Below are 22062 nucleotides of genomic sequence, written 5' to 3' on the forward strand. Positions count from 1 at the left end.
TTCGGATCGTTAAGTTTGTATAGCCACTTCGCAAACTGGATAATACAGTTAATTGGATTTTCTTCATCAATATTTATCAATGCTTTACTGTTTATCCAACGGGAAACGACACTCTCCACTTTTGTTTTAAAATATCTGCTGCTTCTTGTCTACGATCTAAATAGATAGTAGACTCGTAGCGCAAATGTGTTCCATCAGCATAATTAGATTTTAACGGAAGCTTCCTTTCTAATTTCCTTATAGTAGGCGTTTCATTACGAATACATATTAAATTGGACGCAATGTTCTTGTGTTTCTACCACTGCAGCATTATTTTTCTAAAACTGATCTATTTAAAGCAGTTTCCCCAGTTTTTTTTTGGTTACTTTTTGATGTATTCCGTGCAACGAAAAATGTGAAAGTATTCTACACAAGGATCCAAAGTTCGTTCATGAAAATTTAATTCTACGAATTAACAAACTTGTCAGTCAAACTGCAAGTTACGTATTCGACTGTCTGTTTAATATACAGGTGTAGTTAAAGATTGTCTAATATACAGTCTAGGATAATAGTAAATTATCTGATCTACAGATATAATAAAAAAATTGCTCAATACATAGATATAATGATGAGTTGCTTGATCTACAGATATAACGATCAATTGTTTAATATACACGTGAAACAGTAAATTCTCTAATGTACAAGCATAATAATAAATAGTTATTCTACAGTGAAAAACCTTTTCGTTATTTCGTGGCGTTAACACCGACATTGCGAAAGATTTTGAATACGAAGTACAGTAAATTCTTCCAAATTTACGCTCAAATTGTGCACAAAAATGGACAATTTACGGCTCGTTTTTATAAGTTCTTGACAATCGGTAGCTATAAAAACGTGTTGCAGGGCTCGAATAATCGTATCTCCTCTTCCCAAACTATCCATTTTTGTGTACAGTCCGAGCGCCAATTAGATGGAATTTACTACATCGAGAAGTGTATATCAAGCGGAGTCGGTTCGTGTAACAGGTTCATTTGCGGCTGCACGATGGCACCTACCCCGCGGAACCTAATCCAGCAAGACAAGTGTCAGCGTACAGAGCAACAGCGAGCGCATCGCGCACAAAATTACGGAAGCCGACAGAAAATCGGCGCGATAGCATCCATCGAGATAACGTTGCGCGCGTCTTCGAAAAATTTCGGAAAAAGAAACGTAAAAAAAGCAATCGAACCGTAATCTAATGCAACGGCCGCGGCAGCGAAACCGTTGCCCAATATAAATCTTCTCCGCTTTGGGCTCGTATGAGCTTGTGCTCGAACGGTTCCTTGAACACAATCGGTTTTTACCATCGACAGCCGCGGCCGTTTCTGCAACTCGCCACGGTGGCTAGTTAGAGAATCGCTTCCCGTTCGCCGCGGCCGCAGCCTATATCCAGCCTAGCTCCACGTAGGCGTACCTACTCGTATTTAGCGCGTAATTTATATAAGAAGAGAGGCACGCTTGGTTCCACCCCAAAGCACTTCGATCCACTGGCGCCAGCACCTCTTCGGCGGCGGCTTTTCCGCCGGGAAAGCGAGCAGTTTTCCCCTCCCCCCATCGGCGATATCATTAGCCTATTAAGCAACGGGTCGGAACGGACCCGGAAGTACCGCGGGGGCCCTGAAGGGCCGGTTCCGGGACGGAGGCTCGATCCGGCATCGGCGCAATTAGTCGGGAGCCGGCTTAATTAAAAAACCTGTACGCCACTGTGCACACGCAGCAATTGTTGCGGAGAAGAGGCGTATAACTTCCAGTGTTGCATCGAGCATCCTCGCGTCCGGATCGCGGTACCCGGTTCCTCCTGGCCGCCGCCATTTGCCTGGATCACTGATCCCAGGAGTCGACTCGATTGCTCGTCGCACGCATCGCCGACGCGTGTCCCTTCGAGCCCCGAAGTCCTGGTCGCGGCTGCTGTTTCCGGCTGACCCCGTTTCGCTGATCGGTTTTCGCGAACGCGAAGTAGCGCGCGAGGTGGAAGCCCGAGATCCCCGGCTTTTCGAGGGATCCGCGCGAAGCGGATTCGATTCTTCGAGGTGCCAGGCGGTGTGTGAAGCTGGCTGGCTGGCTTGCTTGTGAAACGAGTCGAAGGACAGCGAGAGACGCAGCGGCGTGGAGCAAACGGAGGAGTGTCGTAGGTGCTGAACATGAGGACGTCAGGCTACCCGTGACTATTCACAACGCCGCGGGACGAACTCCGCGTTAGTCGAATCCGCCGTGTCCGGACAAAGAAACGCGCGTCAACACCCGTGGAGCGCACGCTCGCATTCCCGAAACGTCGCGTTCCGGAGACCGTTAACGAATTCAACGCGGGCAGCACGAATTTTTCGAGACTGGTGACCCAATGCGCTGGATAGTAGACCGTCTCGGCGACCTCCTAACTTCTTTAAAGCTGGTTTAAAATGCGCGAGCACGCCGCGCAGGCCCGATTGTCTCGAATCTTGACCGATCGTGATCGGCTTCTAAAGCGGCCGCAGCTCTCCCGAGCGACCGCGACGATCGAGATAATCGCTGGCCGATCGGAGAACACCTCCGTCGAACGATCCCCGGCGACGATATCGCTCTGCGGACGCTAATTAGTCGGCGATTGGGACACGATAGCCGGAGGAACGTTTCTGCACGACGAAATGATCGGCGTGACGCAGCCGATGTGGAATGAAAGTACGGGTCACTGACACCTGGATTTGACTAGGAGACACCTTTTCCCCATCCCCGGACGCTGAGCTCCGTATTTGCCGAGACTCTCTGCAAATAGAAAGAATAGCAAGCGGAAGGGGCATCCTCTGCGTTCACCTTGAACCCCGCAGCATCACCGCGACGATGGATAAAGAAGCGTTCGCCGGCTCGATACACGGGAAAAATCGGCGGCCGTCGAAGAGAAACTCCGGCGGCGGTAAATAATGCGCGCGACCGCTTCGGCCCGCGGGCTAATTATGCGGTAAAAATTAGCGCCGATGGTGTCCCACACCGGATCGTATTAACGCCGCGGTGGACGAAGCCGGCCTCCGATAGCATCTGGTCAAGAAACTGGTACCCGGGCAAACCCGTACCGTTCGGGCTGATAACAATGTCAGGTTCACGCGGATTCCTGGTACCCGGTGTTAATTGGTGTTAAACGAGACCGGCATACGCTGGAAACGCCGACTGGTTGGCTGAATTACGTGCTCCGTGGTCTGTTCGTGATTTAATTGACGTTCCCGTTAGTGCAGCCTTTTAAAAGTGTCTTCAGCAGTACGCCGCGGCTCGCGGGCCGTCTAAACATGACTACGAACGGCGTGTCCGACGGGTTCGAACGGTTCGCTAATTGCTACCGGTTTCGGTGACGGAAAGTGGTCGGCTCAAAAACGCTTCTTCTGGTCGCGCTCGACTCTCGTTTTCCGAGATTTTCAGAGCCCGGCCGGTCGAACGGGGAGGAGGAGGAAACGGTGGCGATGAAAATCGAGAATTGAACGGGTGTCCAATCGAACGGGGGCCCCGCGGATTGGTGAAGTCCGCGAGGATGCCGATGGAAATCGAGCGTTGACCGGCCGCGAGCAACATGGAGGCCGCGACGGCGGCGTGCGGCAAGAAGCCCGAGCGCCGGTCTACGCGATCGTCGACCTCGAAGAATCGGTTTTCGTCACGAAACACGCGCTCGGAAGCTTTCTACGCCGGCGCGGAACCGTTATCCGTTCGACGCGCGTTGCATAATTCCGCCGGCCCAGACCCAGATACAAATTCCGCTCCAAATTCCAGCGGATCGGCGGAACGCGCGAGGAGGCACCAGGCTTCCGGCCGCGCGAGGAACCTGGACCCAGGTGCCGGGCTGGACGTTGGTCCGAGGGCCGAGAGATTGGCCAATCAGGAGGTGTTCCACACCGTTCCGAGAGACTTGGCGGTGTCGCGGAAAGACATCCTGAGAAGGTACAGCAAGGACGAGAAGGATGGCGGCGCGAGGTTTTCGGAAGCGTTGCGTCACCGATGGCGGCGGACCGCGGACGTTGACAAGGATCAGGAGAGGCCCAAGACCCTGCCCTCGATAGCGAAGAGATCGCAGAGGGAGCCGGGTAGGGTGGCCCAGGCTCCTCAGGGATTCCGCAAGATCTCGCGACAAGACATTCTGCGCAGAAGAGCCAGCGTGGACGCGCCAGTCGGCGGTTCTCGTGGTAGGAGTCGCGTGGAGGAGACGCTAGAAAGTTCAGAGGCGAAAGGTGGCACCTCTTCCAGTTTCTCGAGGAGCGTCCCGCGACCGAGGATCGGTAGGTGGGGCAGAGAGGTCGAGAGAGAGTCCAGGTCAGTCTGTGATTTCCTGGCAGTCGCCAGCAAGCTGCAGGACGTCACCAGCGGCCTTGTGCCCAGACCGTCGACCTTGCCCAAGATACTCCACGCGTCGAGAGAATCGCGCTTCGCGGAGGACTGGGCCAGCCCTAGGCTGGCCAAGGACGCTGTCAGGAAGGAGCCGCCCGTTTACGGGAGGATACGCAGGAGGAAGACGTCCTTGCCCACGAACACCGGGACACCTCGCAGCTCCCAGTCGTCCCTGAACACGCTGACCAGATACTCCAGACCAGGGAACACGCTCGTCAGAGAGAGGGCCGTGGACGTCGAGTTCAGGACGACTACAAGACACCTTCGGGACCCTGTCCCGGACGCGCCGTACCAATCGGCCACGTTGCCTCTCGTTGACATGAGAGGAAGCCCCCAGCGGAATGCCCTTTACGCCAAAGTGTCTCGGAAAACGTCGAAGAGTCTTCAGAGATATGATAACAAAGCTGATCCGAAAGATGGTGGTGACGGTAGGCACGAGGTTCGCGTAGACTCCGGCCACAGGACCATGTCGCGCAGGAGGATCATCGACAACATGAAGGGCGAGAACGCGTACGAGGAGCAGAACAGCTCCAGGACCGAGGACTCCGCGGATTATCGCTCGGAGAGTCAGTCCTATCAGGGCAAGGACTTCGATGCTCACGAGAACAGGAACCTGTGTGAAGTGGACAGTGACCGATTGAAGGAACCTAGTGCGTTATCGCGTGGAAACGGCTCGAACAGTATGGAATACCGATCCGATGGCAATTGGACCAAGTCCAGGGAGGCGACCAAGTACAGGTCCAAGTCCCAGAGCAGGCTGATAGATAACTACCGCGTAAATCAACGGGAGGCTTGCGCAGCCAACAGGCTGGCCACGACTCTTCCCAGTTATGTGAAAAGCTCGAGAAAGTGTTCGAACGAGAGGCCGCCAGGGACCGAGTGTCATAGGAAGCTGTCCAAAGAAACTGGTATCTCGTCGAAACAGAGCAAGGAGAGATCGAACTACGTGAAGAAGTCCGCGGCCAGCCACGTGAAAGCTTTCAACGACGCGAACAGCGCCCGCTCGAACTCGCCCGTAACGACATCATCGATTTTCGGATTCTGCACCGGCAAGAGGAAAGTTCAGTCGCCGAGTGCCAGTGCGAGAAAGGACGAAAGTGCAGCGTCCTATCCGACTTGGAATGTGAGAACGGTTAGCATGCTCTTTTCAGACAAAATTTCATGCTTCTTTCTGTTTTCGTAGTCTATATCTGTATTACTCGATGCTGTGAAGGCATTTTTTTTAAAGGATTCGTAGAGTATCGATGAATGCTCGAGGATGAAAGATGGGTCATTTTGCAATGATAGAAACGATGTAAACGTTGTAAAAAATGTGAGAAGAGGAGCGAATTTATTGACGATTACTTTCTTTGCCGAACGTGTTATAGCTTTGCATACGTTGGAAGGACAGTATACGGCGAATTTTATTGAACTTTCTAGAAAGATATTCTGGGATCGCGTAACTTGGCGTTTGATTCGATGTATTGAGCAAAAGAGCGGAAGCAAATTTATTTATACACAGAGAGATGTTCGAGAAATAAGATATTAGAAAACGTGGGATAAGTTCATTTTCCAGGAACTCATAAATTTTTGTGTCACATTGCTATATAAATCGATGTCGTTAACAGACCAGACACTTAAAAGCAATAACTCTTTAAAGGAGCTGGCTCCAGCCTTGGTCATAGATCTAGTTTCTCTTAAACTATTTGCAGCAAACACAGAAAAGACTTTACTTGGAAATACACGGTGTGTCTACAAGCATTGTACGACTGTGAAAGAATGACTGATTTTCAAATCACTAATTAATATTCTGCTCCGAATCTTTCTGAAAAATGTATATAAAAATGTCTATAATAGTGTTATAATTTATATATTTTTACACTCGTCTGCCACAGAATTCCAGTGTTTTAGACAAAAAATTGTAAAGATTTTTTAAGTGTTCTTTCAATCTGGATATATCATGCATCAACGTGTAACCCTCTATAGATCAAATCTTGTATACGAGTATAAAAAGATCGATGTTACTTTGAATCATTATAAATGAAATATCAATATTTCTATTCAAATTGATAACAAATATTGAACTAATTTATAACAATTTGATAACGATATTTAAAGAGATCGAATTGTCTCTGATGCGTGAAGTAAAAATTGAAAATCATGACGCATAAACCTCTTCGATTACGGAGTAGAAACACCAGAACAACATGTTGTTGCGATATTGTTGTTAAGACTGAAATTTGGTTAAAAATCATGATAAATAAATATGCGAATTGAATGTTGCACCGAGTCACAGTGGGCGAAGGTGTAAAACGAAGATGGCTGAGCAGCAGTTTCGAATTTTTCACGCGCTTATTTTCGATTACCCTGTCGATCTTAATAAGAAAGATCGTATTACAATTTAATTGTGTTTTCCAGGGAGAGTTGGTGTGGTTCGACCCCGGTGTCGGCCACGTGCTGCCAGGCGAGGTTTTGGAGTACCACAGAGCCGCCAACGTGCTCTCCGTGCAAGCGGTGATCGCCGGCAAGGTACGGATAATATCTGCATCTGTGATCGATAAAAATTATGCAATGTGAATGAACATTCCGCGAGCTCGTTGACGAGTGGAAAGGGGACACAGGAGCGTGTGTACACACACACACACACACGTACGTGTATAAATCTTACGAGAGATTCAAACGATCGGTCGGATAAATTGCGCAAGCTCCCGATGGCATGTCTACGGGTGTATCTGTCTTTCGTTGTCGAACAGAAACCTGCGTTTTCGACATCAATCCTTTCGAGCGACACCGAATGCAGTAGTCTTATCGTAGTAACTTATCGAGTTCTATCTCGAATCATTCCTGAAAATCCAAGTCTTCAGTCAAAAAAAAAGGACAGAGATCAGCATAAGAAACACCTATAGAACGCTATACAAAGTTTAGAAGCGACTGTTTTCGCGTGAAACCAGCTGGAAGAGATAGTTCTCGTTAAGTCCCAGAGAAACATGACAGAGAATCCAAGCCAGGTATCTTCGATCGAAACTAAAACCGAAAAGCAGCAATAGAGAAACGCTATAAACTGCTACTAAAATTTTAGAAACGACCATACTCGCGTGAAACCGGCTAGAAAAGATAGTTCTTGTTAAGCTCCGGCGAAATATGCAAGTGTCCGATCCGAGCGGCCGTAATAAAAAAAAGGACCAGAAAACTGCGACGACGAGCCCTGGCTCGTTTCTTTCCAGACTGAATAGGAATCGGACATTTACCGTTCTCCCCATAGACAGGCCAACAATGAAACTGCGTCGTGTGTTATTATCGCGAAGGGATAGGAGAGGAACTGGATAAAAGTGTGCTAGACTATGTGCTAGTCAACAATACCGGGGTCCACTTCGAGGCCAAGGAACAACCGGTTATTCTGCATTTCCTTAAGACGACGACGCTCGCTCCGGGCGGTCGGCCGACGGTTCTAACTATGTTCTATTGATTTTTTGTTGGAACAATTTGGCACGGACACAATGGGGAAAGAATGGTTGTTTACGGCGGCGATCTGGGTCGCGGCGCGAATGCCTGGAAAACGTGATACGGGAGTTGCGCGATTTTTTTTTCTCGGCGATACTTTGTAGGTCGACGACCTCTTATGTAGATCGTTCGATTGTCTCTCGGTAGCAATTCGAACGTCCCGGCGAGCAATTCTGAATGTCCCGGTAGCAATTCTGAATGTCTGATTGCTGTAATGTTTCGGTAAATGCAGCTTTAGATACGGAATTGTTTCTACCGCTTTGCGGATTAGTCGAGAATGATTTCTCTTTGCCGAGCAAGCACGTAACCGTTAGCAAGAAACAGAGAAGGTATGCTTATCAACTGTCGCACGAGATAGTGGGAATGGTAAAATGTTGGGTGTTGCTTTGATGCACGCGGTTTATTGCGGCACATTATCGGAGCTAATCTTATTATTATCCGGATTCTCTTTTTACACGGCAGATATGTTCCAGAAAAAACCGTGTAAGAAACATAGAAACATGCATAGAAAAATAGGGTTGAAGAACCACGGTTGATGGAAATAGTTGTCCTCAAAATTTAGATTGAATAACTTTTTTAACCGTGCTAAATCAAACGAAATCGCATAGAAAGGGAATTGAATGTGTTTTCTTAGACTGTGTTGAATCGAAATCGTGTAAAATAAGAATATAAGTAGAATATCAGGGATGATCTGTTTATCACTTGATGAGGAAAAACAAGATCGAACAAAGTACAATGGCATATTATGCATTTAAATGATCACCTAATTAGTCAATTTTCGGCAATTCGATTAAATAAATGACTGGGAACAACAAAAAGACTAGGAAGTCTACGTGAAGTATCTTCAAAATTATGTTTGAACAAATTGATATGAAATATGCGTGCAATCATGCCAATATTGATAATACGAAGTTCAGATAATAGAACAGATAAAATAATTTCGTCGTATTTCGACTGTTCCCCGTTTAACCGCATTAAGTGCCGAATATTAGCTCGAAAAATTCACACAATATCAAAGTCATTTAATTAATTACACCGAAACTAGAAAGTGAAAATTTAACACAGGTAATATTGGTTCGGCGCTTTTGTATTCTACAAATCCCAGCAACATTCAATTTGTTCAATACATTACAATAAAAATGAATTTCAAAAACCTAGTTAAAAATCAGCGTCTCCCATACGCGACTCACGCGGCACCGAACGTATTAACTGCGAAGAAAACTAATGGCGCCTTTATAGTTATATTTGTCCTAATAATCATTAGTTAGATTTCGTGAGACTCTTCGACGGTGATTATTCATCGGCCATGTTAATCGAGTTGTCGCAGTTTTAGAGCACACTTTGAAAGCCCGGTTCAGGTTTAACGTCGATCATTAAATTGTTATTAGACACTATACTGCACCGCGAGTGAAAACACTGTATAACAGCCTTCGCTAACAGCTCATTCTCCATCGATGCGATCATCAGTCAGGAAGTGTCGCAATTAATCTTCATATGCCACGCCGGAATCCACCAGCCGGCAACATTCGAAACTATTCCACAACCTAATTCATTTTATACGATAAAACTAATAAAAGCTCTCGCGTCAGATTTCGAGCGCTCAAGGCTCGACGATATTTTCAATTTTACGACACGGTGCAAGGAGAAATATTTTAGCGAGAACGTCGACCGAAATGCGACAAGGTTCTTCCGAGATCTTTCGACAATTCGAAACTTCTGAGAGAGCCGGTTGCAATAAGATTGTCACTTCTCCTTCCGCGCCATTACTCGAACTCATTGTGTCGCCTACACAATGGTTCAATAAATTCCGCGACAATTCCGAGCACGTTGATCAACCGCCGGGCAGAGCGTTATTGTAAAACGCAACGAGCAGCAATAGGTTCGTGCTTATGGGATCTCTGGTTAGCTTCGCAGACCCGTTACCGGCAGAAGAACGAAAAAGAAAGAGCAGACGTCCGCGGTATCGCGAACGCTCGCGCGCAAGATACAAGCGCGTTAGACGAGGAGGAGCAAAACACAGGTTTTCCATCGTGTGGCCAGCTAACGGGCTAGTCAAATGCGTCTGGTCCCAGATAGAAAGTCGAATACCGCGCATACTTGGCGAAATACCGCGAAATACTTCCGCCAGTGCGGGTACCTTGGAAAATTACTCCAGCAGATCGATGTGTCGGTTCCCGGCGTGAAAGTGCATATCGAAAAGGGGCAGCGCGCTGGCTACTTGCAACACCTTCCTGCACTTTCAAGCTCCAAGGACATCATATTGGCAACAACATCGTGTCCCCGGGTTTTTCGCGTTCCCGTCTTTCACTTTCGTCGATTACGCTACTCTTCTTCCCTGCTCGAACATCGCTGCGCAAATGAGTTACGGTTATCACCGGTCCGCGGATCTTTATGCAAAATAAAAATTGTCTGCATCGATTGCAAAACGTCGGTGCTAATGTTTTTACTTCCTTAAATGGTGTTAATAAGCTGATGTCAATACGTCAACGTTCTTAGTTTCTTTTAATCCGCTCTCTGCTTTATATTTCTCGTATCCATTTTTGCCATAAACGCATAAAATCCGTATCGTGCAAATTTTATTTGCGATATATTGCAAATGATGGAGCAAAGGAGAAATTCAGACTTTGAAATTGCTTATAGAATTTTTTGAAAATGGTAGGTCGACTGGTTTACTGTTCAATAATTGAAACGTATGAATAAATAAAACACTCTTTTAAATTTTGCCATCATTTGAAATGACAAAGAAAATCAGAAGCTCTCGTTTTTCAACTTTTTTATACGAGATAAAAAAGTTAGATCGGATAAGATATATTAAATTCTCTTATTAAAAAGGAACAAAATAGATGAATAAATCAACATCGTATCGATTCATTTAGATGAGGTGATTGTTAATGAGAAACACTCGGCGAACGATTGTATCAAAGTTAAATTTCTAAACGATGGCACAGACGATTAGACGAATTTTTATGGCTCGTAACAAATGTCACCGAGCAATGCAAACTCGACGCATTTATGAAGCTGAACGAAGAACATTCATTGATACAGTGCAAGAATAGTTCCTATCCGATTCCCATTTGCATGAATTGATCCTTAAAACCGCGTACGAAGCAATTTGCATAATTATTCGCAGTCTAGTTAGGATTATGTAAATTGAGGACAATTTTGCAAGCACAAGGACTTGTCGCCTTGACTTCGTTTATTGATCTCCATAGCAATTATGGTATTAAAAAACCATAGACGAAAACAAAATGTAATATGTTTACGTCCAAATGACGTGAAAAGTTGTAAACATCGCAATCGACGTTAAAAGTTTGAAATAACAACGTGATGTAACATGTTTTCCACTTGTTGATACAATTCACGTTTGTTAGGAATCTTTAAATTACCTCCGATTGTGTTTACAACATTCCTTCGAAATCTCCTCGTGTGGTTGCTAGTAACCAAAGCCATTGTTTAGGTGAATTTTATTGAAGAATCATTGGCAGAAATAACTCCATTTTCTGTAATAAAAATTGATCTCGATATGTTGATGTTGCTATTTTTACGAATGCACAGGCGTGTAACTGTGACTATTAGAGAATATACGAACTAGGAATACTAATAGAGAATATACAAAACAGGAAAGTAGTTACAGAAACGCTCTTAGCGTGGTTCTGGTATGTTACGCTTATATCGTATAATTGAAGATGCATGCTTACTGCGAAACGTGGGTAAAGATGCTGCGGCGAGGCGAATTAGCTTTGACCTAACCGTTTTCTAATAAATTGAGATAATGGCGACTCCGGGATGGACATTAAATGCCAGTAATAATTAACTACACATTAAAAGTCCGCAACACATGGAAGGATTCATTAAATAACATGTTAACGATCTGTTCGTACAATCTTGTTAACGACTAACGACTAACGAATATTCATAAAAATTATTCATAGTCCCAGATTTTATTACGGATTCAAGCTGTTCGAGGGCAATATTTTGTAAATCCAATCAATTCTGTCAAATCTTATCTTCCGGTGAAGCGAGAGTCTGCAACGACTTTGAAAATATCGTAATTTTCTACATTTATGTCGAGATTGATTAAGCCTCAATTAAAACAGGAGAGGTATGAAATAAAATATCGACGACATTAACCCTGGTTAACCCTTTATAGTTCATCGTAAATTCAAAGTTACACTTATTTATCAGTGTTTTCTTTCTAATATCATTTCATTTTTAGCAGTAACACGGTACAGTAAATTCTCTTTAATTTTTCTTCAGCTTGTAAACAAAACTTAACAATTTGGGAAGAGAAGATATGATTATGCATAACCTTACACACTTAAAATAATCTTTTTATAATTGTTGACGATCAGCGATTACAAAAATAAGCCGCGTGACTCGACTAATCAATTAATCTCCTCTTTCCAAATTGTCCATTGTTGTTTAGAAGTCGAAGCAAAATTAGGTAGAATTTACTGTATTTCGTTCCGTCGTTTCTCCTTCGTAGTAAAACATGTTATGCATTGCAATTTTTAATTTTAATCTCACACGTTGCATTAAATTCACGTTTCTCAAAAATTGTAAATCCGTTGTTAATTTATATCTAAATATCGCATTCCCAGATTCAACGGCTTCAAGTTACATGAATTATTTGAAACTATAAATTATATTCTTATCGAATAATATAAAAATATATCGGATTATAGAAGGTGAAAATTATTCGAAGGAGAAGGAAAGAAGCTCCTATTTGCAACAAATTCGGTTAAATCTGCACAAAGATCTGCAGTCCATACATCAAATCCAAACTACACGTGTCGCGTAACTATAATTTTCTATTAGGTGTCGAGTCATGAATAAATTCTCGCTCAGCCTTTATCCGCACAATAATCATAAATGGTCGCCGGTGAGCTCAGCATCGGCATCGATTATTCTCGCCTGTAGTAGTGCATTATGTTCGACTTCGGATGCATTGTTGTGCGCTGGTAGCGGAGTCTAGTTCGACGGTGTCCCTTTATAGATAGCGGTCTCGCACGGGCGTCGGATTAAAAAATTTCCACCGCGGTGGTTGCGCAACGCGTACCGAACGCTTTCGTTCGCGAAGATTTCCTCGAAATCCACGGTGTTGCGCGTAACCCGAACGTTCGAAAATCAAAAACATTTGCTCGCGTTGCAACACGCGTGTTGCGCAACTGTCGCGCATTCGATTAACGCGAGCGCCCCGTTTTCCAAAATCGCAGCTGTTCCGTTCGCCGAAATTCTTTCCGCCTGGCCACGCCGAGAGTATGTACACCATACTCCGTAAACAGTCCCAAAAAAGCCGGCGGCGAGTTGCATAAAACGGCAATTAGAAACCTGTAAACCGATAATTGGAGATTTTATTCGCGCAGATTATTCGATCGGGTAACGAAGGAACAAGTTGCACGATCATTAACTCCCGCGGCACCGGACTATTTTCATAAAATATCAATTCCGTTACAGTAACGTGGACACGCCGTTAAGCGTAATTCCCGAACAGTTTAGTTTCGATTCGATACCGCATTAATTGCTAGAAAACCCCGGCTGGAACGGATTGCACGGTACCCGCGAGATTCCATGGCGTACGGAACGGCTCGCAGAAATTCGTAATTTATTCGATACAGTCGCGCGCGCGATTTTTCGCCGCGGCGTCGCAGTGAAAGGAAGTTCTTAATTAATTTCCATCGTGCCGCGATCGGCTCGGGCGACCATTAAAAACCTCTAACGGAATCAGTTTCTGTTTACCGCGCGAGGTTGATATCCCTTCGGCGGATCGCATTCCGAACGCGAAACGAACGCAACGCGACGCAAAGGCGACGCCAATGGAATCGCAACTGCGAACTCAGGCGGTCCGGTATCCGGTTGAGTCTCACGTGAGTGGCTTTCGTATCTTATGTGAATTCGCGCGGATCTTCCTTTTTCACCGCGCGTTCTATGCGTTCGAGGAGATCGAGTCGCAAACCTCGTGGAAATCGGGCAAAAACCGGCCGGAAAAGAACACGCTGTTAACAGAGTTCCGGTAGGATGCCTCGGCTAAACAGGACCATTTTGAGAAAGGCCCGTGGAACACGGTCCTTGCCAGCCCAGACAGGACTGAAACTGGTTGCAGAAGTGTCTCGCAGTTTTCTCGCGAGCCTAAGGCCGCCATATGTGAAAAGACAGTCCGGTGAAAACCGAGGAACAGCGCCTCGTATTTCGATCAATCTAACTGCAAATATAATCCGAGGCAGAAGACAAATGAAAAGGAGTCTACGAAAGGAAAACTGTGGACGGCTCGCGCCAGGAAATAGTGTGCCAAGCAACAGTCAAATCGTCGATGTTTGAAAAACCAGAACCTCCAGCACCAGGAAAAAGTTACGGACTAATGAAGCAGAACCAGGAAGCTCGCTGAGTTCCAATCATCAAATACTTCTCGAGAGTTTGACATATCTACAAAGCACAGACTGTGGAAACAGCGTTCAAAAGAGCTGATAGCTACCGGAGAAAGAACTACGACAGCTTCCGCGCCTGTTAATTAGGCACGTTCAGGTGTCCAAACAGAAGAATTCTGAGCGAATAGTATACCTCTGCCGAGCTATCAATGGCGGCGAGTCGGGAGGACTATCATTACGCGGCGCCGACAGTTCGTTTGGGATCATCGCCGCCCTCCGGTCTGTCCTTCAGCGGCTTCCATTCATCAGCATCCGGCGTAAACGGTAACAGTTACCATTCAGTTTTCCGTCAAGATCAGGTGAAAGACTCCGGTGTAGGCTGCTCTTCCGAGGCTAGCCAGCGTCTGAAATCTCCGGCGGAGCCGTGTTACGATGTTCCTGTTCAAGAGTCAAGGTTACGCTCGGAGGAAAGTGTCTTCGGGTACAAGGACGAAGAGGTGTGCCTGTGCGCGCCGCGGCAAAGCATCGTCGTGCGGCATTGCAAAACGACGAAATCGGCGAATTTAAGGGAGACCTTGGGTAGCGTGGGCTTCGGACGCGAAGTCGAAGACAACTTTTCGATGGAATTCCTCGGTGACGAGGCTCGATCGGCCATTATTTCGTCGCTGTCACGCGAGATTTTCCCCGTACAACCGATAACGGATGACCAGAATGATTCTGGTGGGTACTCGAGGAGGCAGAGGACCTTCAAGGGAACGGTGACCAGGGATGTGGCCCTGGTGAACGTGAGGCCTAAGTTGAAGAGCTCGCCGGAATCGTTGGCGTACCTCTGTCTGCGAGTGATCGACCAAAATGTAATGCGGTGCGAGTCGACTTGTTCAGATTATGCGGATTTTCAGGCTATCCTACTTTTTAGGCGTTCTCCTACTTTTGATCGCATAGTTGTTGCTCGGGTTCTCCGTTGTTAGGTGGATTCGTGACTGTTAGGAGCTTGCGACGAAGCAGGAGATTAAAGATGTGTAAGCTGGAAGCTGGATTCGAGCAAGAAACGAGTGACTTCTTGATCTTTTTATGCTGCATCATTTAGCAACCTCGGATCATGGTAGTAATTGCTCAGGTTCTCTATCATTAGGCGGATTTATGATTGTTTGGTTTCTATCAGCGAGTAGAGGATTATATATGAAAAGGTTGGAAGCTGAATTTTAGCAAGAACTGAGCGACTTCTTGATCTTTTTATGCTGCATCGCTCAGCCATTTTTGATCATATAGTTGTTCAGATTTTGCGTCGGTAGGTGGATTCATGATTGTTCGAAGTTTGACGAGGAATTAGGAAATTGAGTCTAAGTTGAACAAGGTGAGATCTTGATTTTAAGCAGGAATGAGTGACTCTGTGTTACATTGTCCAGCAATCTTTGATTGTGGAGTTATTGTTTAGGTTCTCTGCCATCAGCTGAAATTGTGATTGCGAAGGTTTTACGATAAAGTCAAGAATTGAGTCTAAGATGAATAAGCTGGAACCTTGATCTTAAGAAGAATTGCGTGACTCATTGATCCTTTCATGCTACATTGTGAAACAATCTCAGATCCTCAAGTTATTAGCCAAGTTCTCTATAAATAGATCAGAAAGCTGAAAAATTTCAGCAAATCTTTTTTCATGAAAGACTTTCAAAACATGACTCTCAAGTTGACGTCTTAAGATATTATTTTATAACTCTTGAAAGGAGATAGATAGTTCATAAATAGTACATGCAATTAACGCCAATATTAATGTGTAGAAATTCGTAACGCTATATTAATTGATTTCAATTATAATTTCAGCCGCAAATTTTCACTCTCACCAATTTGAGCGGGGTGAAGCCGAGACAGGATCTTGGCCAAAATGGGGTCGAAGACATGATTCAGTTGACGTAAGTACAAGTTAAATACGTAATTGCATTGATCAAAATTGCAGGATTAAAACGTGTTATTCGTATTTCAGCGATCTCAATGAAGCATCTTTGCTGTGGAACTTGAAAATTCGTTACGACAAGGAGTTAATCTACGTACGTTTGCTTATCGAATATCCATTTATACTAATAGAAATTGGCTGATGATGATTTAATAAATGTTTTCAACGACAGACGTACACGGGTAGCATCTTGGTGGCAGTGAATCCCTACAAAATGTTTGACATTTACGGTCTGGACCAAGTGAAACTCTACGAAGGACGAATACTTGGGACACTACCACCGTAAGTATCATTTCACGCAATTTCGAAATCAGTATAATTTACCTTGACACATCTACTCTATGAATAATAGCAATTCTTTCTCGTACAATACTTTATTTAATCATTTTATTTTTAATATTAAATCGTATTAAAATTATCTCAGAATCTAATAATAGCAATCCTTTCTCGTACAATACTTTTTTTATTTAATCATTTTATTTTTAATATTAAATCGTATTAAAATTATCTCAGAATCTAATAATAGCAATCCTTTCTCGTACAATACTTTATTTAATCATTTTATTTTTAATATTAAATCGTATTAAAATTATCTCAGAATCTAATAATAGCAATCCTTTCTCGTACAATACTTTTTATTTAATCATTTTATTTTTAATATTAAATCGTATTAAAATTATCTCAGAATCTTCCATACTGTATTAAATGCTTTTTACATTACACAAAACATAACTGCAAAAATATCATTACTATATTGCTCGACCATGACTATCGCATTCTTCTAAAATCACACGACGTAATGATTTTGCCTGATTATTTCCCATACGTTCATAGAGAAAGCGAAATATGGTCATGAACAATTCGATGCATCAATACCATCATTATTTGGTAACAAAACATTGTAATAGCGTTGCCTTAGTGCCGACCACGATACAATCCGTCTAAATCGGAGAACACAGATTTCAAAATCATGATTACGTTCCGCTGACACGTTCGCGATACTCTCGTGATTTATTCTACGTAGAACAGTTTCAATTAACTAATGAGCATGTTACGATCTAATTGTAGTCACCTGTTCGCCGTGGGATCGTCGGCCTATAGTCAAGTAACAGCTGCGAATAATGCTAGCGCGAACCAGGTGGTCGTTATTTCTGGCGAATCTGGCTCGGGGAAAACGGAGTCCACGAAACTCGTGATGCAGTATCTAGCCGCTGTTAATCGGGCACCGAACAATCTGGTCACTGAGCAGATCCTCGAAGCGACGCCATTACTAGAGAGCTTTGGAAACGCGAAGACCCCGAGGAACGACAACAGCAGTCGTTTCGGCAAATATTTGGAGGTTTATTTCAGGGAGTGAGTACTCATTACCCTACGAATTATGCGCTGGCTCATCGGCACTGTGTCCAAGCTTTTATCGCTGATTTCATTCCGGAATGATTCAGGTTCTTCAAGTTGTTCTCAAACGACTGAATTTTACAATAATAAAATGAGTACTTATAATGATTTTAATAATCATATGACACTTTTTAATGGATTGCTTTGTGACAATTTATAATTTGGGGAAGCATGGTAAAATGAGTACTCATAATGATTTTAATAATCATATGACACTTTTTAATGGATTGCTTTGTGACAATTTATTATTTGGGGAAGCATGGTAAAATGAGTACTCATAATGATTTTAATAATCATATGACACTTTTTAATGGATTGCTTTGTGACAATTTATTATTTGGAGAAGCATGGTACCATTGTAAGGTTAATTCTAATTGTTGCATTGTGATTATAAAATTTGTATGAATTTTAACGTTAGAAACGTATTAAAACTGTGGAACCTTGAAACAAAATTTACAATATTCAATTCGTAAGTAATTTCTGTTACTTTTCAATATATTTCTTGTATGCTTAACTCGATCATACTGTTAAAACTGAAAACACTTGAGTACCAACGTCGAAGCCACACGCAACAATAAATAATGTTTCTTAAATAATCTAGATGATAAAAATTTTCGTAAAATTTCGGAATTAGTAGTCTTGAAGAAGAACCATCCAGCGCTAACAGAGAAAGTGTTAACCCCAAAGCATCTATTTTAAATCGATTAGCGCCGAGAAGCCCGTTCTAATGAATCTGATAAACTCCCATCGCCATTGTTCCCACTGTCGCCGAGAGCATCGGCGAGACTAATCAATCTTCATCAACCCTAGCGGAGTGATCGTAGGCGGGAGGATAACCCAGTACCTGCTCGAAAAAAGCAGGATAGTCACGCAAGCTTCGGAAGAAAGGAACTACCACGTGTTCTACGAGCTTCTGGCTGGCTTGGACCAGCAACTCAGGGACAAGTACGGCTTGCTGACGCCGGACAAATACTTCTACCTGAATCAGGTTACACAAAATCCCATAAACTTTTGACACGCTGTCTCTCTCTCTCTCTCCCTCTCTCTCTCTCTCTCTCTCTCTCTCTCTCTCTCTCTCTCTCTCTATCACTGTCAGAGGAAACTGAAACATCGATTTCCAGGGTGGAAATTGCGAGATCGACGGAAAGAGCGATGTCCAGGACTTCAAGGCCCTTTTGTCCGCCATGCAAGTGTTAGGATTCACGTCCGAGGAGCAGGACACGATCTTCAAGATCCTCGCTAGCGTGTTACACCTGGGCAACGTGTATTTCCATCGGAAACAGATGAGACACGGCCAGGAAGGAGTGGAAGTTGGCTCGGACGCCGAGATACGCTGGGCGGCTCATCTCCTTCAGGTGAACTCCGACGGGATCATCAGAGCGTTGACCACCAAAACCACGGTACTACATCGGAATATAAGGACGTTGATCCGTAAAGTCGTAACTGATCGACGATTAATCGGGTTGATTCGCAGGAGGCGAGAAACGAGAGGGTCTTCACGGCGCTGAATATCGATCAGGCCCTGGACGCCAGGGACGCCTTCGCCAAGGCTTTGTACAGCTCATTGTTCTCCTGGCTGGTCGCGCGCGTCAATCACATCGTCTACAAGGGCACCAAACAGACCGCCGCCATCTCGATCCTAGATATATTCGGGTTCGAGAACTTCGCGGAGAACAGCCTCGAGCAGCTGTGCATCAATTACGCGAACGAGAATCTTCAGTTCTACTTCAACAAGCACATATTCAAGCTGGAGCAGCAGGAGTACGCGAAGGAGAAAATCGACTGGACTACCATCAATTACACGGTGAGTAAAAAACGGGGAATTCCAGTAAATAATCAACGAAGTTTGAATCAATGGAGGCTGATTCGAGGAATAAAAAGTTGAATTACAGTTAACCGTGGTTTCCTTTCGTTGCCAGCTATGCGTGGAACGCGGCTCGGTCTGATCTTTTTTGATCATTTGTATCGGTCTTTCATTTCTTCTGGATGATTCGTGACATTAATGAGAAGTAATGAACTGTTCAAACCGTTGGTGTTAACAGAACCCGACAGAATTCTGGAATATCACCGTTTTTTATCTAAGATAAGAATACTCGTGTAAGAATAGTTCTCTTTATGATCCTATTCATAATTCTATTAAGTTCAATGCCATACTGCAGTTATAACATTTTTCGCATGTTTTCGCTGTTTCATATTTCATCTACTCATGACAAACATCATGTACTCTGCTGTATGCGTGAATTTAACTGTGACGATTGAACTGCAGGTTTAATGACGAGAAAATTGAGCAGATGAAATGCAAAGCATTGATCTAGAATTATCAGTAGAATTGTGAAGGGAACTATTGTTACTTGAAATGAGAGTGCGTATTCTTAATAATTCACAGTAAAAAGTTTGTCTTTTACGGAACCTATTTCAATAAACGTTTTAAAAAACAATCAGTTTCCATAGAACTTTTATTACGAACTCTGAAATATCGAAATCTTTCATGAGAATGCTTTTTAAAACAGATTCTAAAACTGTATTTATTTAAAGACATTCTCTTGAAATATTACGATATTTTAAAACTCGTGATAAAAGTTCTGCGAAGACTAATTATTTCCAAAACGTTTATGAAAAGATGCTTCGTTTTTAATTAAAACCGAACCACTTTGCGTCTCCACAGGACAACCTACCAGTTATTCACCTAATCGCGAAGAAGCCGGTCGGCATTCTGCATCTGTTGGACGACGAGAGCAATTTTCCCAAAGCGTCGGACCTCTCTTTCCTCGAGAAGTGTCATTACAATCATGCCCTCAGCGAGTTGTACTCGAGGCCGCGAATGAATTCAGCGGAGTTCGCGATCAAGCATTATGCCGGCCAAGTTTGGTACAACGTCGAAGGTTTCCTGGATAAAAATAGAGACACTCTGAGGCCGGATGTGGTAGAATTATTAATAAGCAGTAAAATATCTGTGAGCATTCTTCCAATTCAGGAGCCTCCTCCATTAACGCTGTTGGTCGTTTCAGCTGATCGTTGATTGTCTTCCAGATGGTCAGCAAAATGTTCCAGCACGTAAGGACAACGCACGAGGCTAACAAAACGATGAATAAACCAAATGGCAGATTTGTCACCATGAAACCTAGAACGCCGACTGTGTCGGCCCGGTTTCACGACAGTCTGCAACAGCTTCTGGACTCGATGTCGCAGTAAGTGCTCTGCCCTCCGAGCAAAATCGTTCTTTCAAAATATCGGTTACGAATCCGGCGTAGCGAGCGTGAAACATTTCAGGAAGCGCAGCTCGAACTTTCTAAATTCTGAAAAAAGAAACATTGGAACTATCTCCTTGTCTCACGAATCGAATCTCTGCGCAGACACTGTGAAATTTAATCATATGTATCTTGATGTTTCTGGAACTTTCACAGCTTGCATTTCGCTATCGACTACGAATTTATAGCTTTATCCGGAAGCGAAGTGCAAGCCGATGTAGATGTAAATGTATTTTATAGTAAAATAGCTACGATCGTTGTTTGTTTTTTCGCGATTACGTGCTGTTCTGTGTAATCAATTAGCAAAGCGACTGAGTTTGTTTCCGTCTGTTCGAAGAACGACGCAACCGCTCGTTATCGCGCCATTTGGTTAATTGCAGTCTCGTCAGCAGACCACTACAATTTGTTAAACATTACACTTTCGGAGATAAATGTAACTTTCCCTAAGTTAACAGTACAAAAAGCTATATTGTATCTAGTCGCCTGCTTTTATTTTACTTCAATCAGAACTTAACGAAACGTTAATAAAATTTCAATTAGTTTCTGCACGTAATATTATAATAATGTGTTCCTGTGATGTATGATATTTATTGCGCGTTGCAGGTGCAACCCTTGGTTCGTGCGGTGCATCAAGCCGAACACAGAAAAGGCGCCGATGAAGTTCGACATGCCCTGCGTTCTCGAGCAATTACGTTACACTGGGATGCTCGAGACGATTCGTATTCGAAAAACTGGCTACCCGGTTAGGCTGCTGTTTGGACACTTCGTCGACAGGTACAGATACCTGGTGTCCACTCATTTGCCTAGAGGAGCGCCGAACAAGGAACTCTGTCGCATTATTTTGGACAAAGCTGCATCGAAAGAGGCGCAGTCTCAGTATCAGCTGGGTCTGACTAGAGTGTTCCTGAGGGAGTCGTTGGAGAGAACTTTGGAGTACAATCGAGCCCTCATTTTGGAGAGAGCTGCCATTACTGTTCAAAGGTACAGATTCACGAAATTGGTAAAAACTTCTGCTAAAATGTACAGGTTTCTTATGATAAGAAACATACAGTTTTTATAATACAGTAAAAGCATTAGAACAACCAGATCAAATGACTGATGGTTTTTCTGGTTCTCCCCATTTACAGTTACTGGTATTTTAAGACTTTCTATTAGTTACCTTTTAATAGACTTCTTTACTTAACCAATTAGCTGGCGCAATCTCTTTGAGAAGTGTGTAGGTTACACACAGCAAATTATGCTGCATATGTGTGATTTACTTCATGTT

General features: G+C 43.9%; 1 protein-coding gene across 5 annotated transcripts in view; it reads left to right on the plus strand.

Moving 5' to 3' along the window:
• Positions 1 to 22062, plus strand: part of Myo10A (unconventional myosin 10A) — a 112129-nt gene that overhangs the window by 16782 nt on the left and 73285 nt on the right. For 3 of the 5 annotated variants that reach the window (XM_076525369.1, XM_076525367.1, XM_076525368.1), the window contains exons 3-13: positions 6757 to 6867; positions 16023 to 16111; positions 16183 to 16246; positions 16325 to 16434; positions 17221 to 17505; positions 18358 to 18535; positions 18669 to 18947; positions 19022 to 19351; positions 20213 to 20500; positions 20578 to 20735; positions 21399 to 21776. In XM_076525369.1, the coding sequence (XP_076381484.1) occupies positions 6757 to 6867; positions 16023 to 16111; positions 16183 to 16246; positions 16325 to 16434; positions 17221 to 17505; positions 18358 to 18535; positions 18669 to 18947; positions 19022 to 19351; positions 20213 to 20500; positions 20578 to 20735; positions 21399 to 21776 (2270 nt within the window). Of the gene's footprint in view, positions 1 to 3535; positions 5492 to 6756; positions 6868 to 16022; positions 16112 to 16182; positions 16247 to 16324; positions 16435 to 17220; positions 17506 to 18357; positions 18536 to 18668; positions 18948 to 19021; positions 19352 to 20212; positions 20501 to 20577; positions 20736 to 21398; positions 21777 to 22062 lie in introns of those variants that run through there. The other 2 variants (XM_033468149.2, XM_076525366.1) reach the window with 1 other exon arrangement.

Source organism: Megalopta genalis, chromosome 11 (assembly GCF_051020955.1).
Source record: "Megalopta genalis isolate 19385.01 chromosome 11, iyMegGena1_principal, whole genome shotgun sequence".
Lineage (NCBI taxonomy): Eukaryota > Metazoa > Arthropoda > Insecta > Hymenoptera > Halictidae > Megalopta > Megalopta genalis.